At 42.0% G+C, this 25,817-nt stretch overlaps 1 protein-coding gene across 4 annotated transcripts in view; it reads right to left on the bottom strand.

Annotated features, from left to right (window-relative positions):
• The window catches only part of ncana (neurocan a), an 81,888-nt gene that overhangs the window by 35,724 nt on the left and 20,347 nt on the right, over positions 1–25,817 (bottom strand). For all 4 annotated transcript variants that reach the window (XM_056744108.1, XM_056744109.1, XM_056744107.1 and 1 more), the window contains 3 exons: positions 15,039–15,106; positions 2,261–2,632; positions 292–466 (listed from right to left, as the gene is read on the bottom strand). In XM_056744108.1, coding sequence (XP_056600086.1) covers positions 292–466; positions 2,261–2,632; positions 15,039–15,099 — 608 coding nt within the window. In that variant the 5' untranslated portion in view covers positions 15,100–15,106. The remainder of the gene's footprint in view (positions 1–291; positions 467–2,260; positions 2,633–15,038; positions 15,107–25,817) is intronic.

Here is a 25,817-nt window from a genome sequence, read left to right as displayed (position 1 = left end):
TTTTGGCTCTATACACCACCACAATGGATTTCAATGAAACGAACAAGATGTGCTTTAACTGCAGACTGTCAGCTTTAATTTGAGGGTTTGGAAAATTTGGAACAACTCGAAGGTGAGTAAATGATGACAGAATTTGAAATTTTGGGTGAAGTATCACTTTAAGCACTAAAATAACAGGGTTCCATTCAAATGAGTTTCTATACGATGGTTTCTTGAATTGTCAACATCAACAGAAAAGAAGCATATGAATACAATTAATATCAAATGATTGAATTTTCAGCTGTGTCTGACCTGACAGTCTGATCTTTCAGCCAGCCGGCTGCGCAACTGTTCATGCCCGAGTGAAACGCCGCCCACAGCTGCTCCGGGGTGGCAATGTGACCCGAATTTTGCTCGCACGCCCTGACCGCATCCTCATAGGAGAGGGAATATCGGTCCGTCGGCGATCGGTAATGAAACACAACACCTGAAAACACACATTGATCAATTACTGATGAAACATTCTGACTGTTTCTGTGGGACCTCACTGAAATGCATTTTAAATGTTCACCCTTGAATTCTCTTTCATTTAAATAAAATTGTTAGTTCTTGATTAAAATGAAATTTGTGAAAAAGGTGAATTTGAACTTTTAGTATGAACATGTACCCAACAGACACCTGTATAGAAAATTCAAATCAAGCGTTTAAAACATACAGCAGTAAAAATCAATGATTTTTATGACATCATTCTTCACTTCAGCTGCTCATCAGATTCCAGACTGTGGAATACTAAACGCTATTGGCTGTTACAAGTGGGAGGAGCCACTTAAAAATTTAATTTCCTAATTGCCCTAATTTCCTGTTTCGGTGGAAATTACATCACCGCCACACATTTTAAATGTCTTATGAAAGACACACCTTCACCGCAGATGCAGTTTATTGTGAATGAATAATTTTCAGTTTAATATCATCTCCATCATTAAAGCACCTGTTTCAGTAATGATACAGACCTCAAACCGACATATACTCTCTGGAAATCCATCAAACGCTTCTCAATAAAGAACCACGGCCAATTAAACTGTTAATGATGACAATGAAACTGAGCTGAGAAAATGTAAGTGAATATGATATTAGCAGAATGAAGCAAAATAATGAAGGGCTAATTGATTCATAGCTGATTTCAAGACTGTTATGAATCAGCAGATCTACTGGATGTTCATCTGATGTTGAAATTGACCTTAATGTTGATGTGTCCACTGCTGAATGTCTCTGAAGTGTCTGTTTGAGTCTTTAACCATTGTATTCGAGGTAAAACTGGCTATTCTTTTAATACTTTAATATAGTTTTAACATGGCTTTAAAATTAAGTCAAGTTAACAACGCATTATAAACACCAGAGAATTCACAATAAAACAAATATAGGCTTCAACACTTAGTATCTACTGTACACTCACACCAGAACATTTATTTGGAGTGGCAAAATTCACCTCATTGCATAAAGTTTTGAGAACTGAAAATATAGTTTATAATATATATTATTATGGCAAGGGGGGCGTGGTCTTGCGGAGTCTGGAGAGAGAGAGACAGGAAATCGGCGGGAAATAAGTAGGTCAAAGACCGATTGTAAACACCTGTCTGTAATTACAGTGATTGGCGAGAAGAGGATAAAAGCCAGCACGAGGAGAGATTCGGGAGTTTGGCTGCGTTCGAGACGGTGTTGTCGAGAGATTTAAACAATTAAACTGCAAAAAAAATAAACAATTCTTATTACAGTTGTGAGATCCATTAGTACTTTATAAGCAAAATGCCATTGAGATATCAAGTCTTGTTTTCCCAAAAAAAAGATTCCAATAAAGTAGGCTTTACACTTCAAACAAGAAGAAAAATATCTTCCATAAATTAGATTTAAGGTTCACCTCTTTATTAACTTTTCAATTCTTGTTTATTTTTCTTACCCCATTGACAGATTTATTTAAGCAATTTTTCCTTCAAAGAATTTTTTTAGATTTCTCAACAATCAGGATGTAAAAGCTTGTGTTATTTTGTTGTATCTCAAATACATGTGTCATAGGTGTGACAGCAAAAAATGGTGGGGAAGAAACAAACAATAAAGAAAAATCTATCTTATGCAATTTTCTATTATAAATATAACTTATGTAAAAAGTTTGTTTTCTACATTTTTGGTATGTCACACCTAGGACATATGTATTTGTCAACTACCCATATCTTGTTTTCCAAAAGTAAAATTATGTTTTGAAGTGCAACAGACCCTAAAACCTAACCTGTGATTTCCAGGTTCACCGTATCTTGCTCATATTTGTCTCCCACGGAGATGTGACAGCGGAAGGTGCCGGAATCATTGGAGCGCAGGTAGGACAGTTCCAGTGATGCGTTCAGAGGGTTGGCAGAGTATCCGGGTAGATTGACCCGTCCCGCGTACGCCTGGTGTACCCTTACCACCCCGTCCCGGGCGGACAGAACCGTCCTCTCCCGATCTCCTGAGCCTCGGGTCCAGTGAATATACGGGCTATTATCTTGAGAGAGGTCAGGAGACAGGGTGAACACACATGGGAGGAGAGCTGAGCCCGCTAAAGGCTGTCGCAAAGGAGGGTGAGTGACTTTCCGGACAGTAACAAGAGTCTCCGCTGTTGAGCCTGAGAAAGAGAGACAAATAAAACTGTTAAACATACTTCTACAGGTCATGTGTGTAACGTTATTCAAACAAACTGTCTCATAACTTGAATATACAAGACAATAATGTTATGAACCGACAAAAATCCAATATTTTACAGAATATTAAAAGTCAGCCGTTTTAAGATTCAGGTCTTGATTCATCGTTTAATAAAGGAAACTCTTAAAATGACTGTGTTTAATTCCAATTAATCACATTAAGGTCAAAATTTACCACAATTTAAGGTATTCAAATTCATCCTTTTATTTATTTTTATGTTTTTATTTTATTTTTAATACTTCTAGATAAACCCACATGTAAAAACGAAACTTTTCTCAGAAAATCGTCTGGCAAAACATTACACACAGAGATGACAATAAATACTTTGTAGCATTTGCAATGACATGTAATGGCACAATAACAGTGTAAACACACAATTGTTTGAGCAATAGCTATGGCTCGTGCAAAACTGACTCATGAAAAGCTATAAGGAGAAAAATTAAAAGATCTTACATGAATCAGTCACTTCAAATGTATTTACTGTATGAACAACAGTGTGCCAAAATGCTTTACAGATTGAAAAAGATACAATAGCGTTTAAAAGACAAGACCAAAACATCTGCTAAAATTCAGAAGCAGGTTTCAACAGAGATATCTGGGGTCTAGTACACAGATGTTAAACTCAGTTCCTGGAGGGCCGCAGCTCTGCACAGTTTAGCTCCAACCCTAATCAAACACACCTGATTCAGCTAATCAACATCTTCAGGATTACTAGAAACGTCCAAGCAGGTGTGGTTTAGAGTTGGTTGGAGCTAAACTGTGGAGAGCTGTGGCCCTCCAGGAACTGAGTTTGACAGTCCCCCTGGTCTAGTACATCACCTGGCAGCTTTTTATTATAATAATTCATGAAAACATGTTTATTTCACATTTTACCCCAAAATCAAGAACATTAGGTTTTGCATAAAGACTTTAATAGCAGGTTCGGCTATATTAATGTGTAGAAAATTTACTATTAAAACATTTTATTAATATTACTGTGGCAATGGGGGTGTAGTTTAAGAGGTCTGCACAGAAGGGAAGAGGCACGGGAAAGACGGTGAGTAAGTAGGTCGAGTGCAGATTAAGATCACCTACGTCTCGTTACAGTGATTGGTGAGGAGACGCTTTAAATGCCAGCAGATAGCAGAAAAGGCTGGAAGACCGGCTGGGAGACGTCTGACCACTTCACCAGTGGAGAAGAAGGAATCTTACGGACACAGTTCCAAGAAAAACTTATTGAATTGTTTATTCTGAGTTATTGAATGCTGAGAAGCGCAGTGACGATATGTTTTATTTTTGAAAAATAAAAGGAATCTTGTCACCCAGCCACGCCGACCGAGCCTCCTTTCGTACATATATCTACGAACTTTGTTACATTGGTGCCGAAACCCCAGAAGAACGGAGTGAGTTGCAGCCGCCATGCAGCCCCATCCAACAACTCCATTTGCGGGCGTGATCCAGTCGCTCGCCGGTCTTCACCGCGAACAGCATCAAGAGCTGCTGGGCCTTCGGGAAGACCAGGAACGGCGCTTCCAAGCCCTCGTAAAGGCTCAGCAGGAAGACCGCGAGTCGTTCTGGAGCTGACTGAGTCAGGAGGGAGCCACAAGGGAGCCATCATCCACAACCCCAGCCGCTTGCGTCCCGCTACACAAGATGGGTGATCAAGATGACCCCGGAGGCTTTCCATGAGCTGTTCGAGAGGTCTGCGGAGATTTTGGGATGGCCGCTTGATATTTGGTCTGTGAGGCTTATCCCCCTGAATCTCCTTGTCTACACGGACGGAGGCCATCCAGTTGGTTGAGGACCAGATTGTGGCGTGCCCCGGAGACGACCATCTCTCTCTCCCTCTATGTCTTCTCCCTCTCCCCCAAACCCGTTCCCTTTCCCAGAACCCAGACGGGCCTTGTTCCCAAGCCAGTTCCCCGGACCCGGGAGACCGCAGGAGCTGCAAGGACCTTTTTCCGAGCACCAGGACGCTACAATAGGGCTGCGGGCCCTCACCTTCATCTAGCCTCTTCTCACCAATCTTTTGGCCTACTTCCTGCCACTAGGGCAGCGGAGAAGCCTGGGCCAACCTGTTGGCGGTGTGGGGAGCCGGAACACACCATCGACCGCTGTCCTGTATGGTGATCCGGATTCCTGCTGCCCCACAGGTTGCCCCTGATCCGGCCGGCCTGTATCAGATACCAGTGTGTATAAGGGTGGATTCAGGGTGTAATCAAACCTCAATCCACCAACGAATGATTCAATCCGTGGCAGGGGATACGAGCCGCAGGGTAAGGGTACGGTGCATGCACAGGGACGTGGTGAACTACCCCTTAATGTTTTTTGATTATTTATTATTTGATTATTTATATACACGGTCAGCACCATCAATACAACCTGTTGCACACCTGATTGCATCGCTGACGGCGGCTAGTTTGTATCCTCTGACACTTGCTTCACATCACATTTGTTCCTGGTCTAAATATTAGTGTATTTTACTATAGTTACCTATCATTGTCGTTGCCGAATTATTTATAACTTTATTTTCTAAATCTATATTAATTGAAGCGTAACGCCGCTAGCATATTAGCGTGTTAGCTTGCCTTCTGTTTACAGTGTGGAATATCATCTCCCCCTATTTGTCTTGTGTGCTAACTGTTTCTCTTTTTAAGCGTATATACTAAGACTCATCAAGCAACCTTGGTAAGTTAGGATTGCACTTCATACCCGGTGAGTTATGGCTTCTATTCCTATTGTTGTTACTTGCACCTCATGTCATATGTTTAGTTTAGCCTTCTCTGTCAGCGGCGAGGGTTTTACATGTGATAAATGCAGGGAAGTAGTTAGGCTGACGGAGAAGATCTTAGAATTAGAGTCTCGCATCCCATCTTTATTTGAGGATAGTAAGAGTGTAAGGACCGTAGAAAACACTTCGGATGCGAGCAATGTTAGCGCACACAGCTCGGTTCCGGTTGAAAATCCCCTGAAGCTGGGAAACTTTGTAACGGTGAGACGGCATAGTCGCAGGACAAAACATCACTCAACCGTTCCGATTAAAGTCTCGAACAGGTTTGCCCCGCTCAGTGACGCACCGACTGAGAAAACTGCTGAAAGTGCCCTAGTGATCGGTGATTCTATTGTCCGGAACGTTAACATAGAGACACCAGCCACCATAGTCAAATGTTTACCGGGAGCCAGAGCGCCTGACATCAAGTCAAATTTAAATGTGCTGGCTAAGGCTAATCGTAAATACAGTAAGATTGTTATTCATGTCGGCACAAATGATGTTAGACTCCGTCAATCGGAGATCACTAAAGATAATATTAAAGAGGTGTGTGAGCTCGCAAAAACGATGTCAGACACTGTAATATTCTCTGGCCCCCTTACTGCTTACCGTGGTGATGAGATTTATAGCAGATTATCATCACTAAATGGCTGGTTGTCTGAGTGGTGCCTGCAGAATAATATAGATTTTATAAATAACTGGAAAGTTTTGAGGGCAGACCTGACCTGTTGAAACGAGATGGTCTCCATCCCTCCTGGGATGGGGTTTCCCTCCTCTCTAGAAATTTGGCACACAGTCTTAATAATGCTAAAGTCTGACTACCTAGGGCCCAGGTCAGGAAGGAGACAGAATGGCTTAACCAACTGTCTGCTTGCCGTCTCGCGTTACAGAATACACAAAATATACAACATGTAATACTCCGTTCTTACAAACAACATAAAATAGAGACTGTGTCTGTCCCCCGGATTAGCAAACATAAGATATTGCGTAAACCTCTTGAAAGTAATTTAATAAACGTTAAACAAATCAAACATGAACAAAATACAGATAATCAGCTGTTACGACTCGGATTGCTTAATATTAGATCTCTCTCAAATAAAGCACTTTTTGTTAACGATTTGATAACCGATCATAAAATAGACATGCTTTGTTTGACAGAAACATGGCTAAAGCCAGATGATTTTATTACTCTAAATGAATCCGTTCCCCATGATTATTACTATAAACACGAGCCTCGTCTTAAAGGTAGAGGGGGAGGTGTCGCTGCACTTTACAAGAATTCTTTTATTACCTCTCAGAAGTCTAATTTTAAATACAATTCTTTTGAAGTCATGGTACTTCACGTATCGACACCTAATACTAAGGACAAAACATTTTTAAAATTTATTCTAGCTATTGTATATAGGCCTCCAGGGCACCACACAGATTTTATTAAACATTTTGGTGGGTTCTTATCAGAACTAGTACTGGCCGCAGATAGAGTCCTTGTCGTCGGTGACTTTAATATCCATGTAGACAATGATACAGATGCCTTGGGACTGGCTTTCAATGACACTCTTAACTCCATGGGCGTTAGTCAACATGTGTCAGGACCCACTCACCTTCGTAATCATACTTTAGATTTAATACTTTTTTATGGTATAAATGTGGACGATGTTAAAATCGTTCAGCAGAGTGAAGATATTTCGGATCGTTATCTGATATTATGTTTGCTTCAATAGCCTACGGCTGCAAATCAAACTCCTTGTTACAAATATGGTAGAACGATTACTTCAACTACCAAAGATGCGTTTCTCGATAATCTGCCTGAATTGTCTAAAATATCTAGCATGAGTAATAACGTTGATGATTTTGACACTACTATTGAAAATTTTAACTCTACTTTCTCGGAAATATTAGACACAGTTGCTCCTCTGCGTTTAAAGAAAATTAAAAATAGCAGCCCAACACCGTGGTATAATGAACACACTCAGACTTTAAAAAAAGCATCCCGTAAAATGGAGCGCAACTTTAAGAAAACGAATTTAGAGGTATTTCGTATAGCATGGAAGGATAGTACTCGAAATTACAGGAATGCAATAAAAACGTCTAGATCCGCCTACTTTTCAACACTAATAGAGGAAAACCATCACAACCCTAGGTTCTTATTTAACACCGTGGCTAAATTAACAAAAAATAAGTTGTCATCGACGTCAGATTCTGATTATCAGCATAACAGTGATGAATTTATGACCTACTTCACGAGTAAAATCCAAGATATAAGAGAAAAAATTATAACAATGCTACCTGTAGTGAAATCCGCTGAACAAACTAACTACAGCACCCCTAAAGAGAAATTGCAATTATTTTCTACAGTAGATCACGATGAACTGTCTAAAATCATTAGATCATCTAAATCATCAACATGCATGCTAGACCCTATACCTACAAAACTACTGAAAGAAATGCTCCCCGAAATTATAGATCCTCTTCTTAGTATTATTAACTCATCTCTGACATTAGGACATGTGCCTAAAGCATTTAAGGTGGCTGTTATAAGGCCTCTTTTTAAAAAAACCAAACTTGACCCTAAAGAACTAGGGAATTACAGGCCAATATCGAATTTACCTTTTATATGTAAAGTTCTGGAAAAAGTAGTTTCAACTCAATTATGCTCCTTCCTCCAAAGGAATGACATTAATGATGAATTCCAGTCTGGATTTCGAGCATGTCACAGTACAGAGACTGCTTTGATCAGAGTTACAAATGATCTGCTTTTAGCGTCTGACCGTGGCTGTATTTCGTTATTGGTGCTGCTAGACCTCAGTGCTGCATTTGACACCATTGACCACAGCATACTTCTACATAGACTCGAAAATTACGTCGGCATTAACGGAATAGCATTGAAATGGTTTGTATTATTTATCCGACCGTTTTCAATTTGTAGCAATAAACAATGAGGTGTCCCGCAAATCACAAGTCCAGTATGGTGTACCACAGGGCTCAGTCTTGGGACCCCTGCTCTTCGCATTATACATGCTACCTCTAGGAGATATAATAAAGCGACACGGAATTAGCTTTCACTGTTATGCTGATGATACTCAACTTTATATTTCCTCGATGCCTCATGAAACCCAGCAGTTTCATCGAATAAAGGATTGCATAGTTGATTTAAAAATGTGGATGAGTAACAATTTTTTACTACTAAACTCGGACAAAACAGAAGTGTTACTTACTGGACCGAAAACTGCTATGCGTAACAACCAAGAATACTGCTTAATCTTGGCGTTGTATTCGAGAGTACTCTCTCATTTGAAAGCCATGTCGCAAACACCTGTAAAATTGCATTTTTCCATCTTAAGAATATATCTAAATTACGTCATATGCTGTCACTGTCAGATGCAGAGAAATTAATTCATGCATTCATGACATCAAGACTAGATTACAGTAATGCACTTCTAGGTGGTTGCCCTGCGGGCCTATTACAAAAACTGCAACTGGTTCAAAACGCGGCAGCTCGAGTTCTTACACGTACAAAAAAGTATGAGCATATAACCCCGGTTCTGTCAACCTTGCACTGGTTACCTATAAAGCATCGCATTAACTTTAAGATTTTGCTTATTACCTATAAAGCCCTACATGGTCTAGCGTCGCAGTATTTGAATGAACTTCTATTGTATTACAGACCTCCACGTACATTACGCTCTAAGGGGTCCTCTCAGTTGGTAATACCTAGAATTTCAAAATCAAGTGCAGGTGGTAGATCCTTTTCTTATCTAGCGCCTAAACTTTGGAATATTCTTCCCTGCACGGTCCGGGAGGCAGACACACTCTGTCAGTTTAAATCTAGACTAAAGACTCATCTTTTTAATCTTGCATACACTACACCTCCATAATATTAATCCTCAGAGGATTTAGGCTGCATTATTTAGATCAACCGGAACCAGGAACACATCCAACAACAAATGATGTACTTGTTGCATCAAAGAGTGCAGAACAGTACTCTACTCTCAGCCAGTCTTGTCTCTTTGTTCCAAGGTTACCGCAGGATGCAGTTCATGCCCAGACCTGATGGCAGAGCTGAGAATGGGAAGCGATGACCTGACAAGTGCTAAGAGGATAGAGCTGGATAAAGGACGCGACAACTTTGTTTTTCCTACATCATTTCAAATGCTATTAGATTGTTAATGATAATCTTTAATCCTTAATTTTTATATTTTTATTAAGCCTTGTTGTGCAAGCACTGTTGAGCTTGTGCAGAGGCAGCAGCTTTTGCCAGAGGGGAACTGGAATCCCCTGGTTGGGCCTGGGTTCCCCTGAGGTTTTTTTTCTCGATGGGAGTTTTGGGTTCCTCACCACCGTTTGCATATTGTTTTGCACTATCTGCCTGGACGGGGGGGGCTGCTTTCTAATTCACAATTACTCACCGGACTCGAACCACGGTCTCGCCCCGCCTACTCTACTACATACCCCCATCACCCCTCACAGGCCGGGGGGTACCCCCGCGACTGTGCAAGCTCCCTCCCCCTCCCTCGGGGGGGGCGGGGTGGGGGGTATGCAGCGACGAGACGAGACAACGGAGATGGGAGCCCTCGGAGCGACCGGAAAGAGAGAGGGGAGAGAGGAAAAAAAAAAATCCGGTTCCCCGACATGCTGCCGCTCGTTCCTCAACCAGCCGGAGTACTCTCCTTCGCGGTGCCTTGCGGTGGCCCTGGGGCTTCGGTGGACGGCTCGCCGTCCGCCCCCTGGCGGCCGGCGGTGGCTCCTCCTTTATCCGGGAGTCGGGGTGGGTTCCCTGTCCCCTGTTCCTCCCCCTTGGGCGGACGGACGCAGGCTCCGGCCTCTGGCAGGCGGTGGCTCACCCGGCACTTCCGCCCCCTGCTCCTCCCCCTCGGGGGACGGACGCAGGCTCCGGCCTCTGGCGGACGGCGGCAACCCCCCCGCTCCCACTTGGACGAAAGCCACCCCACCTCGACCCAGGGGCGTGGCAGCAAAGGTCGCCGTTCCACTGAAGTTTTGACTGGCAGACGCCCTTCGTCCGCGCTGCCCGAACTCTCCGGCACCGCGAGGCCACTCGGCGGCGAGGAGTCTCCGACAGCATGTCTCTCCTTCCTCCCGGGTTTCGGCACCAATGTAATAAATCTCCATAAAAGGGAAGGAAGGAGGCGGGAACCGGCAAACATTTAAACATTTATTAACAGAAATAAAAACAGCCGGCGGCCCCTCACGGACGACCGCCGGCCAAATAACATTAACATAAATACAAACACAAGTTCGGGCCCGGTCCTCTCTCTTCGCCGGTCCGGTCGCTCGTTCCTTTTATGCTCCCATCTCTTACGTGATTCGAGCCCGGTGTGCGCACAGCTGGCGCTAATTCACAATTACTCACCGGACTCGAACCACGGTCTCGCCCCGCCTACTCTACTACACGGAGAACCCGCACCTCAGACATCCGCTAAATCTGGGGACAATTTGTCAGTTGGTAAACCCACCTATCACTCCAAAAGCACCATTGTGCCCTCTTCCTCTTGTTCGGGTCCCCTTCGAGAGAATTGGTATGGACCTCGCTTCGCATTGGTCGTAGTGGATTATGCGACGCGATACCCCGGGGCAGTGGCTATCCATAGTATTTACGTGAAAAGCGTAGAGAATTACCTGTTTTCTATCATCTCCTGCGTGGGAATCCCGAAAGAGGTTCATACGGATCAAGGCACGGTGTTCATGTCACGGACCCTCCGCAAACTATCACCCACAAACAGACAGGCTGGGTGAACGTTTTAATCGCACGTTGAAGGCAATGATCCGTAAATTCATACACGAAGACGGCAAAAATTGGGATCGGTTGATGGAACCCCTGTTATTTGCTGAGGGTGAGGTCCCCCAAGCCTCCACAGGGTTTTCCAGCTTCAAGCTGCTCTATGGACGTCAGTCCCGTGGGGTGTTGGACGTCCTAAGGGAAGCTTGGGAGGACGGACCGTCTGATAGAAAAAATCAAATTCAGTATATCCTGGACCTGAGAGCAAAACTCAACATGCTGGGTCGGCTCTCAATGGAGAATTTGCTACAGGCCCAGGACAGACAAAGCCGGCAATATAACAGGGGTGCCAGATTGCGCAAATTTGCACCGGGAGATAAAGTTCTTGTATTTCTCCCCTCCTCAAGCTCCAAGTTACTTGCCAAGTGGCAAGGGCCCTTTGAGATCACACAGCGAATAGGCAATCTCAATTATGAGAATTATTCCAGCTCACCGATGTTGCCAGGTTGCAAGTGGATTTCGCGGATGTGTTCTCGCCCCTGCCAGGCCGCACTGATCTCATCGAGCACCATATTGAGACCAAGCCTCATGTGGTAGTTCGTAGCCAGCCGTATAGGTTACCTGAGCATTAAAAAGGTGGTTCAGGAAGAATTAACAATGCTAGATGCGATGCTAGGGGTAGGGGTAATAGAAGAGTCAAGTAGTGATTGGGCGAGCCCGATAGTTTTGGCTCCTAAAACCGACAGCTCTGTTCGATTCTGTGTGGACTACAGAAAGGTGAATGCTGTGTTGAAATTCTACGCATATCCAATGCCACGAATTAACGAGTTGCTGGATCGTCTAGGCGTGGCTCGTTTTTTTTCAACACTGGATCTAACTTAAGGATATTGGCAGATCCCCTTATCTCCCCTATCCAAAGAAGCAACTGCCTTCACCACGCCGTTCGGGTTACACCAATTTGTCACACTTCCGTTTGGTTTATTCATAGCTCCGGCCACCTTTCAGCGTCTCATGGACAGCCTGCTTCGACCACACACGGCATATGCAATTGTGCAATTGGGCGTGTGGAGGTAAGGTATCTGGGCTTCCACTTGGGTCACGGTCAGCATTGTCTCCAAATTTTTAAGACTGCAGCGGTTGCGACCTCACCGAGACACAAGACCAAAAAGGAGGTGAGGCAGTTCCTGGGGCTGGCGGGATACTATAGAAGGTTTGTACCTAATTATTCGGACCTCACCAGCCCACTGACTGACCTCACTAAAAAGGAGGCACCGGATACTGTCCAGTTGACGGAGCCATGCCAGCAGGCTTTTACCCCGGTGAAGGCTTTTCTCTGTGGCGGGCCGTTACTGCACTCCCCCTATTTTTCTCTTCCCTTTGTGATGCAGACTGACGCATCGGATCGGGGGTGGGGGCGGTTTCGTCCCAGGAGATGGAGGGTGAAGAACGGCAGGTGCTGTACATCAGTCGTAAGCTCTCTAGGAGAGAGACGATGTACAGCACCATTGAAAAGGAGTGCCTGACGATCAGGTGGGCCATCCTCACCCTCTGCTTTTATCTCCTGGGGCGCGAGTTTACGCTCTATTCGGACCACGCTCCCCCCAATGGCTTCACCGCATGAAGGATACCAATGTGCGGATCACCCATTGGTATCTCGCTTTACAACCCTTCAAATTCAAGGTGGTCAATGGACTGGGGTCTCAGATGGTTGTAGCCGACTTCCTCTCCAGGAGGAGGGGGGAGGCTGCTGGCTGGATTGGCCCTCGGCCTGAGACGGGCAGTGGGGGTATGGGGTTTAGCGAGGTCTGCACCGAAGGGAAGAGCCACGGGAAAGACGGTGAGTAAGTAGGTCAAGTGCAGATTAAGATCACCTAGGTCTAGTTACAGTACAAGTCTGGGCAGTGACGCTACATTTTATTTTTGAGGAATAAAAGGAATCTTGTCTCCCAGCCACGTCGACCCTGCCTCCTTTCTTCCGTATATCTACGAACTTTGTTACAATTACATTTACATTAATGCATTTAGCAGATGCTTTTACTCAAAGCGACTTACATTGCATTGTACTATGAATTTCTGACTATGTGCATTATGCAATCCCCTGGGATCAAACCCACTACCCTGGCGTTGCTAGCGCCATGCTCTAATAGTGAGCCACAGGAAAGCTATAATCATCATTGTAATATTATCACAATTGCGCATTTAGGTTAGTTATTGAAATTGGGGTTTTTTTTAAAAAAATGCTAAAATTTGGTTTCATTTTCTTTAGACAAAATAATTAAGAGATTCTGCTTCACAGCATAAGTAAAACAAACAGATGCATATCTACACACCATATCAAAATCAATGCAGCCATTGGCCTTCACAAATTAAAATCTATCCGACACAGCGTGAGACACATACACATATACATCGACAGAGAAAGCACCTGCAGCAGTTTACACCTCTCGGCTCTCAACGTTCATAACCATGGTAACAGATGCTCGGTAACCAGGAGAGAGGGGGAGGGGCACCGGTACTTTGGTTCAATAGAGAAAATCTGATTCAAATGAACTGCAGTCACCAGCCGTCCAAACACTCGGTGGCACCAGAAATCATGTTTCAGGTTTAAGATTTGGAGGACAGAACAACCTGGTATTAACCTGGTATAAATTCAATGGAAGTCTAACAACAAAGTGATAGTTCACCCAAAAATGAAAATTCTGTCATCATTTGCCCTGCCCTGCGGTGTAATTTCGGGAAAATTTTGGACAGAGTTAAATGGTAGTCAAAGGTACCCCAGAACCGTTTGTGTTCCTAAATTCTTCAAAATAACTTACTTTGTGTTCAACAGAGCAACAAAATAATCAATATTTTTCTTCCTACTATGGTAGTGCATGATGTGACAGAACTGAAATTGCTAACATTCTTACAAATATCTTACTTTGAGTTTAACAGAACAAAGAAATTGATATAGGTTTAAAACAACCTGAGGGTGGGTAAATGATGACAGATTTTTATTTTTGTGTGAACTATCCCTTTAACACAATGAAACAAACCTGTGTGTGTGTGTTTAGTGAAATCTGTTCTTCATCACATCCGTTACACTGAACCTGTCACAGTCATCCACATACACTATGACACATGTTAAATCAGTTTGAAATCTAGAAAAACATGTAACGTGTGAGTGTCTCCAACAGAGATGGTGGTCTAGTGGGTTAAACCACTGAACTGGTAAATCAAAAAGGTTGCTGGTTCGATCCCATAAATCACATAAAACAACCCAAAATGGTCCTGACTCCATAACATCTGCTCTTCAGGGGCGGATCAGAATGAACAGGGGGCATAAATCGTCCGGGCAGGGGGAGTGACATCCCATCTTTCTTCAGAACGGCCACCCGTCGTGAAAGATTCTAATGAAGCAGCCTGGACAAACAGAGCAGTTGAAGACCAACAGTGAAGTTGGTCACACACACACTGAAGCGTTAAAGATGTGAGAGGAAGCGGACGGTTCACGGGAAGCCATGTCTGGCTGAGATATTCTTCTCGCATGAGAACGGGTTGGAATTACAGTAGCGCAGACAACAGATCTGTTCTCAACACAAACAACATCACACAAAATGAAAGACACAAATGATGAAAATTATTCTTGACACTTGCTGTCCAAATAAATGCCGGAAACAGATGAACATGAGTTTTTACTCAATAGAGCAATATCTGCAAAACAGAGTCTTATCTAACCACATGAAGAGAAATCACAGACTATGTTACATATCAATGAAACAATTAAGAGCAAATGGAAAGCTTTGCTGACGTCTCATCTCGCAGAAATCTTACAAACAGCTCCGTTCATGTTTAAGAGTAACTCACCGAAGCAGGAAAACAAAAGAACCACCAGAACCTGAAGACCACCGGCGCCGAGACCCATCATCCTGCACCTGCAGAGAGAGAAAGAGACAAAACACTTCCTAACATATCCGCTGCACTTCATTGGCGAATCGAAAGTAAATATTTTAAAAACAGAAAAACAGCAAAGTTTGTCTCCAGGAAATGATGAAACTGTAAAATTCATGATCATAAAATTCATTACGCTCTTCAGTTTTATTCATGGATTTGAGCATGACATTTGCTGAAAAGATGAAAGAAATGATAGATGATACTCAATAATATCAGAAACATGTAGCAGTAGAAAGAAAATGACAAATAAATTGTTGATTTTGTAATTCATTCATGTCTATATCTCATAAAAAGTATTTCTTCAAGTTTCTTCTTTCTTCATTGTTTTCTCCATGATCCTTCATCCAACACATACAGTCAAACACAGCCTTAAACCATCAGACGAAAAACTCAAAAGAATCAAATGGATCATGAATCATTAAAGACGCATGTGCACACGCACATACATGCACGTACACACAGTTTTACTGGTTTTATGAGGAAGATGAAGGAGAATATAAATATAGATGGCGTCCCAGGAAGTTTTAGTGAGAAAGGGTTTTCTTTCATCCAACACTAGCCATCAGTCCAACTCCTACACACAGTCTCAGAATAATAATAACCTCTCTCTCTCTCTCTCTCTCTCTCTCTCTTTCTAACAACTCTTGCCTTTCATTCTTTGTCTTTTCTCTCTCTCTCTCTCTCTCTCTCTCCCCGGGTGGTCCGTCTTGGTGGGCTTTCTTCAATCCTGATCAAGTGCAAATATCCAGTATCTCAGAAATGAGTTTTTTTATGGACTCATCTTGGCTTTTGAGACTCCCAAAATGTTTAAAATGGACTGATTTAAAGAACCTTTGTTTGATTGGTGAACAGTATTGGTGTGCTGTTGTATTGTGTCTAACAGGCTTTTGCATGGCGTAAAGGTCCGCAAGTTCATTTGAGTGAAAATTAGCTAAAACCAATTATTGAGGAAATACACGAAAGAAGTGTTTAAAACTGTGTCATTACCCTTGCTGGATTCACCGCGGAAAGCTTGTATTCATGGTTTGTAATTTGCCCTGTCGGGTCGACCGTCCCGGAGATCCATATATACTGTATTTCGTCTATGCGTAATTTCATCACGTTCGTCCAGAGAACGAAGGGGTTCCGGCTGCTAGGCAGCGCTGGGATGCGAGTGACAGGCGGTTTATAACGTCTACTCACAACTGCTGGGTAGGATTTCATACAACTTTTCGTATTATTTAAGGTGGCGTTTATTACGTTTACTTATAAACGCCAAGCAGTTTTGACATCTGGGGATTCATCATTGGTGAAAAACAAGAAAGAATGCAATGATGACAGTTTACAAAGAAAGAGGGAATGTGATCGGACTCGTGCGAAAACCAGAATCAATATTGGCAAGGCATTTCAAAGGTGGAGGGTACAATTAAGACCAGTGGCGGAGCTACACTTTAAAAACAGGGGTGGCAAAGGGGTGGCAAGGTAAAAATAAATTATTTTCCACAAAATGTATATAGATTAAATTAAAGTTGTTTATTTTCCAAAATGTACACAATTATATATGTACAGCAAAAATAGAACAATAAGTATTCAAAGTGCTCCTTGGACTAATCAAGTCCAAGAGAAAAAACTGAGGTAAACTTGGACCTGTCAAAACAAGGCAGGAGTAGGCAGTTGTACACATTCATACATGTACTACAAGAATAATAGTAGAACAACAATACAAAAAAAACATAGAGCCCTTTAACACTGACTCTAATGATAAACTTCAATAGTTGTACCAGGTATAACCTGCATCTACACATGGTATGGCAACACCAAGTTCACAAATACAAACATTTAGATTCAGAACAGCATAATTCTGCGGTTCTGGTGAGATGAAGCAAAATGTTTTACACACCTCATGAAGAAACCATAATTTGGAACAATTTGCTTGTTATTATTTACCATGAGTACACCGTTACTAATAATACAAATACTAAAGTAATACATGACGACAATTTATTTATTTGGTAGGTAGCCATGTAATAAGCGGGATAATGTATAGCGAGGCGGTTGTCATAGCGAATACAACACCGACAGGCTGTTTAGGAGCCCGGCGTGAAGCGGAGGGATCTTAAATCAGCCTGAACAGTGTAATGTTTTCAGCGGGGTGGCAACAGGGGTGGCAAGGACAGACAGGAACAGTTTCCTGTGTTGTTCTTTCTCTCTTTGTTATGATCATTATAATAAATGTAATTTAAGACCTATTCGAACTAGATTAGTATTATCTGGGGACCTCATGTGATTTAGAAATTACGTTACCCCACAGTTGTATTTCATGTGGCGCGAATTAGGACGGATTTACGGATTTATATCCCGGATATGATGGCAAGGCTTTTCATATAGTATATATAGTTGTATGGTGTATAATGATTTATGACCGTGCCTGTCAGCATTTGAGACCCGCGTTCGGGGATCTTCGTCCGTCTTGAACACTGAGTTCCTGCTGTCTCTGTTTATAAGGTGCAAATTCCTTTGAATTACTATGATCAGGCCAGCCTTTAAGAACATACTCCCGCACTCTAGAGAGAACAGGATCTCTGGTAGTCCAGTGTTTGATTTGCTATGATGTGGTTAAAGGATTTACCAGGCTGTCCAACATCAAGACCTGCTCCTCTTTTATTTCTTTCTCCAAAATCACTGGAGCAGGTAAACGACTAAGAGTGTCAGCATTTCCATTGTCCTTGCCTGCTCTGTAAGCAATTACATATTCATATGCCCCCAACATCACTGCCCATCGTATGATTCTTGGAGAGGCCATCTGGGGCACCTCTTTCAATTCATTCAATAGACTGAGTAAGGGCTTATGGTCAGTACAGATCACAAATTTACGTCCATAAAGATATTTGTGAATTTTTTTACTCCGAACACTACAACTAACCCTTCTTTTTCTAGCTGAGAGTAGTTTTTTTCTGCCATTGAAAGGGTGCGTGACACAAACCCAATGGGCCTCTCAGTTCCGTTGGGCATCCGATGTGCCAACACAGCTCCCACACCATAGGCTGACGCATCACAGGAGAGTATGGGTTCTTTTTTTCATCATAGTGTACTAACACTTTGTTAGACTGAAGTAACTCTTTGCACTTCTTAAAGGCTTTTTCTTGTTGCTCTTTCCAGGACCATTTGACCTCCTTTTTCAAAAGTCTGTGCAAGGGAGCAAGCAATGTTAAAAGATTTGGCAGGAACCGGTTATAAAAATTCAACAATCCCAGATATGCTTTCAGTTCTGATACTGAGGTCGGTGCCATGGCATCTTGTACTGCTTGGACTTTTTCTGGCACTGGATGAATACCAGTGGCATCCACTTTATGTCCCAGGAAATTAACTTCCTTTTCCAAGAATTTACACTTTCCCCTTTTTAATCGCAAACCACACTCCTCCAACCGTTCCAACACTTGCTCCAATATGCTTAAATCCTCCTCATCATCAAGGTATCATCCAAATAGACAGTCACCTTTGAGATACCTTTCAGGACCCCTTCCATTGTCCTCTGAAAGATTGCTGGGCTGGAACTAACTCCAAAAGGTAAACGAGTATACGTAATCAATCCTTTATGGGTATTCACGGTTACATACTGCTTGGAGTTTTCATCTAAGGTAATCTGTTGATATGCATGACTCATGTCTAATTTACTGTATTTTTGTCCTCCAGCCAAGACAGCAAACATATCCTCCAATCGCGGAATGGGGTACTGCTCCAGGGTTGATTCTTGATTAATTGTTACTCTGTAGTCTCCACATAGTCTCACTGTTCCATCTGGTTTTACTACTGGTACCACAGGTGCTGCCCACTCTGCAAATTTCACAGGCTCTATGATATGATCCTTAAGCAACCGATCCAGTTCTGCTTCAACCTTTTCTCTCATCGCGAACGACAAGGACCTTGCTTTAAAAAAACGAGGCTTTGCATCCCTTGGTACATGGATCTTTGCCTTGGCTCCTCTTAAAGTTCCCGATTCCTCCTTGAAAACAGTTTCATGTTTCCGTAATATATCCTGTAACCACTCAGAGCTGTCTTTAATCTTACTAACATTTTCCCAGCCGAGTTCCAGTTCTGAGAGCCACGACCGTCCTAATAAGTTGGGCCCTGCTCCAGCAACTACCACTGCTGTGTTCTTTGGTAAGTCCTTTATGCTTCACTTGAACTTTTGTAGTCCCTAGAACATTTACTGACTGTCCTGTATATGTTTTTAAATTTAAGAAACTTTTTTTCAGTTCAGCCATCTTTGTAGCATCCATTTTAGCATATTCCACCTCTGATAATACCGTCACACTACATCCAGTATCAATCTCAAATTTCACAGGGCCTTCATTTACCAACAACACCTGTGTAATAGGCGGTACCTGGGGCTGTGGTGTCTCTATACAACATGGTGAAAGCTTCTTCAGGCTGCTCTTCTTCATCAACCTCTTGAAGGTAATTTGCCCTCCTTGATTGTTGTCCTTGGCTCCATTTGCCTGCATCCCGGCTTCTATCATGACCAGTTTCTTGGGGTTTCATTCTACACACTCTTTTCACATGTCCTATCTTTCCACACTTGTAACACTTTTCTTTGGAAAATCTACAGTCTTTTGGTCCATGGTTATTCCCACCACATCGATAACACATCACTATAACACTCGATTTACTTTGTTCTCCGATATCCATTTTAAAAACAGTGGTGCTAAGTCGACTTCCTTTATCTTTGTGCATATCCGCCATATCCTTATTAGCAGCTTCAATAGCCTGAGCTTTTCTTAGCGCCGTTTCAAATGTCAGTCCATCCACAGCCAATAATCTCCGTTGTATGCTATCATCATTAACACCACAAACTAATCTGTCTCTCAACATTACTGTGAGTGTGTCTCCAAAATTACAATCTTGTGCCAGCTTTCTCAGTTCCGCCACATATTCCACTATGCTTTCATCATGGTGTCTATTACGTGAATTAAATTTCCACCTTTGCACTATTTCACTGGGTTTCGGATTAAAGTGATTTTTCAGCAAACTCACCAGTTCCTCATAACTCTTTGCTCCGGGTTTTTCGGTACTCAATAAATTCCTCATCAGTGTATATGTTTGGGCTCCCACACTGCTTAATAACATGGCTCGTTTTTTCTCTGGTTCTTCCACATCATTTGCCACAAAGAAATGGTTCAATATTTCACAATACTCTTCCATGATTGCAATTTATTATCAAATGGTGTTACTGATCCCACCATACCAGCCATTGTTCTGCTCAATCAATCAGTAAGTCAGGTGGTAGCTTTAATTTTTTTTAGCTCTTCCCGGTCGTTGTCCTGATTTTTACTTGCCTTCAGGAAATAACTGATCCAGCATTTCGACTTTCATCCTCGTCGCCATATGTTGTATCTCAAATAGAATGGAATAACTCCAAGAGAACGAAACTTCGTTATGATTCTTCTTTATTTAGGATCCATCAGGACAGCAAACATGACAATCACAAGCGCCCTCATTACAAGCTCTTCTGCTCTTTTAAACAGTGCTTTCAATCCACCACCCCAATGCATCACCTCCCCCTATTGGACAAACTCTGCACTCACTCTAACGTACACACTGCCCACACACGTTTCGTGACAATAATAGTTATAATGCCTTCAAATTTAAATAAACTGAACTGAACGGATCTTTTGGTTTGAGAAATGGAAACCGACACCTAGCGGTGCCCGGCCACATCAGTCTGCTGGTTTTCCTCAACAAACAATCAACTTCGAAAATTGTTTCATTGCTTCAAGCACCTGATCAACCACATTCAGCTAACCACATGGTACAGCCATACAGAAAACTTAATATTTGTATACATTAGTTATTTTTCTTATTTTAACTTTTTTCTAGCACTTTATTTTCATTCCATTTAATTGTTATTGGGTTTTAATTTTGTCTTGCCAATACCTTACTGCAATATTGTAAGTATCGCAATTGTGGGGCAATCGTTGACTACAATGGTAGAACAAAATAAATGGTCGTCAAAGGTGCCCCAAAACGGTTTGCTTTGCTGCATTCTTCAAAATATCTTATTTTGTGTTCAACAGGACAAAAAAATATAATTTTGTGTACTACGGTAGTAGAAAAATGTCAGTTGCTAACATTCTTCAAAATATCTGTGTTTATTCAGAATTTTAGGTGAATTATTCCTTTAAATAGAAAAAAAATTGAAATGGTGAAGCAAAATGCTATAGATAAATAGAAGCGCGATCAACTGTTAACTACAGGCATATAGCATTTGTCCAGATTGATCTAAATCCCATCAGTTAGCCAACGTGCTTTTTACAGCCATAACAAAGACACAGCTGAAGTCTATTTGCCAGAGCTACTCTAACCAGACACATTACTGACACTAACACACTGAATCTATACAACAAAAACTGCGTAATTCCTAATGATGCGTCATGAAATATATTAAAGCAGTCTTTAAGAGGTCATATGGCGCGAATAAGTGTTTTTCAGTGTCTTTGGTGTGTTGTAAAATTGTAAAATTGTAAAAATGAAAGTGTCATAAACGAGTTGCTAGGCCCTTTTTAGGGGAACTAAAGCCCGCCTAAAGTTCTATGTTAGCCCCTGTAAAATATTGTACGTGATAATTTAATCTGTACAAGAATTTGAGATCGCTTTATAGTCCCCTTTACAACTCTTATTATGAAAACGGTGTTAGGCTTTGTTATTTAGCGCATTCTTCGGTTCAGCAGCACATTGGAGTGAACGTCAGAAGCAGAGTAGTCTCAGCCTCAGACGTTACGCCCACGATCCGATGGCTGAACGTATGTTGAATATGGCACACTTTTCTTTTTCACTTTTCACACTATGACTAAACCCTCAATTCTTAAAAGTATGCGAAGTTCATGGCATTAACTAAATAATCATTGTCGTTTCTGTTAACTTTTGACACATTCGTCAATGTACATTGGTCTGTTACTGCGGGGACATTTCCACGCCTCTAAACATGACGCGGCACAAAACGAAACGTGATTGTTTGCTTTACCTGTCAGTCATATGTCCTCTTGTGTGGGCCTTTCCAAAGAAAGCTGCGATAAATTCGCTACGTGAGACTATAAGCAGCATCTGCATTTTTACAGCATCTTTTTACAGCATCTTTTACAGCATTTTTACAGCATCTGCATTTTTGCCATTATTTGATAAATGCAGCTTAATATGATGCAGGAGCGATACAAGACCCTTTCCCATCCACTGTAAAAAAGTGTCTGCGTTCACCCCATCGTTAACTAACTTTAGTTGTTTACGTTTACCTCCAGAAAAAAGAAAGCACTTCACACCAATGACGCCATACTTTAGAAAACGATCATGATGATATTGTAGCCTACATGTGTCATTCATGATATGCTGTTTTATTTTTCTGCACCTAAGTTACAGAGAGTTGACAGTAGTTTTGAAAACCCCGGAAACCCCTGTAGTTCAGTCTGGTGCGGCTGTGTTATTCATTGCCCTTAGTTCCGCGAAACAAAAGTGTACCTACCTTTTCAGACGCTTCAGTATTTTTATTATTAATTTAAATCATATTGTGGATGTAATAGATGAACACGCAGTCATGCACAGGAGTGACAGCGCTCATGCTAATCAGATTGAATGCCAGGGAAACATCAAGTTATTCCTACTTAATAATGATTCAGAAGCTGATTGTGAGATTTACAGTTTTTTTACAATTGCTATGACAATATTTCCAATACTTTAAGTTTTTTTCTAAACTCTTTACACAGTTATCACAGCATCTGGCTGTGTAGGCAATACAATTAATTAATTAACAATCAATTATTTTTGCTCTGACAAAAAATCCATTCATTTAAAACAAATTAAACCAGTTTTGAGTTTCTGTTCTGAAGAAGCGTTGTCTGATGTGAACCATGCCTCGCACAAAAGAGCTCTCAGAAGACCTACGATCAAGAATTGTTAACTTACATAAAGCTGGAAAGGGCTACAAAAGTATATCTAAAAGCCTTGATGTCCATGTGTCCACGGTAAGACAGATTGTCAACAAATGGAGAAAGTTCAGCACTGTTGCTACACTCCCTAGGCGTGGTCGTCCTGTAAAGATGACTGCAAGAGCACAGCGCAGAATGCTCAATGAGGTGGTGAGTGTCAGCTAAACACTTACAGAAATCTCTGGCACATGCTAACATTTTTGTTGACAAATCTACAATAAGGAAAACATTAAACAAGAATGGACTTCATGGGAGGACACCACGGAGGAAGCCACTGCTGTCCAAAAAAAACATTGCAGCACGTTTGAAGTTTGCAAAAGAGCACCTGGATGTTCCACAGCACTACTGGCAAAGCATTCTGTGGACAGATGAAACCAAAATTGAGTTGTTTGGAAAGAACACACAACGCTATGTGTGGAGAACAAAAGGCACAGCACACCAACATCAAAACCTCATCCCAACTGTGAAATATGGTGGAGGGGGCATCATGGTTTGGGGCTGCTTTGCTGCCTCAGGCCCTGGACGGATTGCTGTCATCGATGGAAAAATGAATTCCAAAGTTTATCAAGACATTTTGCAGGAAAACTTAAGACCATCTGTCCGCCAACTGAAGCTTAACAGAGGATGGACGATGCAACAGGACAACGACCCAAAGCATAGAAGTAAATCAACAACAGGATGGTTTCAACAGAAGAAAATACGCCTTCTGGATTGGCCCAGTCAGAGTCCTGACCTCAACCCGATTGAGATGCTGTGGCATGACCTCAAGAGAGCGATTCACACCAGACATCCCAAGAATATTGCTGAACTGAAACACTTTTGTAAAGAGGAATGGTCCAAAATTTCTCCTGACCGTTGTGCAGGTCTGATCTGCAACTATAGGAAACGTTTGGTTGAGGTTATTGCTGCCAAAGGAGGGTCAACCAGTTATTAAACCCAAAGGTTCACATACTTTTTCCACCCTGCACTATGAATGTTTACATGTTGTGTTCAATAAAAACATGAAAACGTATAATGTTTGTGCGGTATTAGTTTCAGCAGACTTTGTTTCTCTATTGTTGTGACTTAGATGAAGATCAGAACACATTTTATGACCAATTTATGAAGAAATCCAAGTAAGCCCAAAGGGTTCACATATTTTTTCTTTCAACTGTATATACAGTTGTGTTCAAAATTATTCAACCCCCAATGCTGTAAATGGTTTTAGGGAATTTAGTGTGCATTTGTAATTGTATTCAGAATGAAATCCTACAAGGACTTCTTAAAGAACCATATGCAACTAAAATGACATCAATTAGTTTTGTAATACAGTAGTAAATGTTTCTTTTGAGAATTCTTCATTGACATAATTATTCAACCCCTTAAAGACTACCACTCTGAAGAAAAGAGGTTCAATGAAGTGTTTTCAATCAGGTATTGAAAACACCTGTGGATATCAGGGAGCAGCAATAAAGCCTAATAAGCACCAATTAGGCAGCTTTAAAATGACTGTGATACTCAGCTCCTTCTAGACATTTACTGGTGTGGTTACAAACATGGTGAGGTCAAGAGAATGGTCCAGGAAGACAAGAGAACAGGTGATTACTCTTCACAGGAAGGGCAATGGCTATAAGAAGATTGAAAAGATGTTAAACATACCAAGAGACACATTCGCAAATTCAAGGCAAAGGGCACTGTTGAAACGCTACCTGGTCGTGGCAGAAAGAAGACGCTGACTTCGACTGCTGTGCACTACCTGAAGCGTAGAGTGGAGAAAAGTCCCTGTGTGACTGCTGAGGAACTGAGAAAAGATTTGTCAGATGTGGGTACTGAAGTTTCTGCTCAGACAATATGGCGCACCCTGCGTAATGAAGGCCTCCATTCCAGAACTCCCAGGCGCACCCCCTTGCTGTCCCCAAAGAATAAGAAGAGACGACTGCAGTATGCCAAAAGTCATGTGGACAAACCACAGACGTTTTGGGATAGTGTTCTGTGGACTGATGAAACAAATTTAGAACTGTTTGGGCCCATGGATCAACGCTATGTTTGGAGGAGGAAGAACAAGGCCTATGAAGAAAAGAACACCTTGCCTACTGTGAAGCATGGCGGGGGGTCAATCATGCTTTGGGGCTGTTTTGCTTCTGCAGGTACAGGGAAGCTCCAGCGTGTGCAAGGTACCATGAATTCTCTTCAGTACCAGGAGATATTGGATGACAATGTGATGCAGTCCGTCACAAACCTGAGGCTTGGAAGACGTTGGACCTTTCAACAGGACAATGATCCCAAGCATACCTCCAAGTCCAATAGAGCATGGTTGCAGATTAAAGGCTGGAACATTTTGAAGTGGCCATCGCAGTCACCAGACTTAAATCCGATTGAGAACCTCTGGTGGGACTTAAAGAAAGCAGTTGCAAGCCTAAGAATGTGACTGAACTGGAGGCTTTTGCCCATGATGAATGGGCGAAGATACCCGTAGATCGCTGCAAGACATTTGTGTCAAGCTATGCTTCACGTTTAAAAGCTGTTATAACTGTAAAAGGATGTTGTACTAAGTACTAAGATTGAATGTCACTTGGGGGTTGAATAAAACTGATAATGATGTGAGCTCAGAAAAGACATTTGTGGTTAATTCATTATAAATTTTATGTTATATTTGTCTGACCTACACGTGCCTCTTTGATTTAATTGTAAGCAGGATGACTATAATCATAATCAATGTCAAACCGACCAAAACAATCAATTTCAGTGGGGGTTGAAT

This window comes from Triplophysa dalaica, chromosome 3 (genome assembly GCF_015846415.1).
Source record: "Triplophysa dalaica isolate WHDGS20190420 chromosome 3, ASM1584641v1, whole genome shotgun sequence".
Lineage (NCBI taxonomy): Eukaryota > Metazoa > Chordata > Actinopteri > Cypriniformes > Nemacheilidae > Triplophysa > Triplophysa dalaica.
The sequence above is the reverse complement of the archived record's forward strand: the minus strand, read 5'-3'. Positions and strand labels throughout refer to the sequence as shown.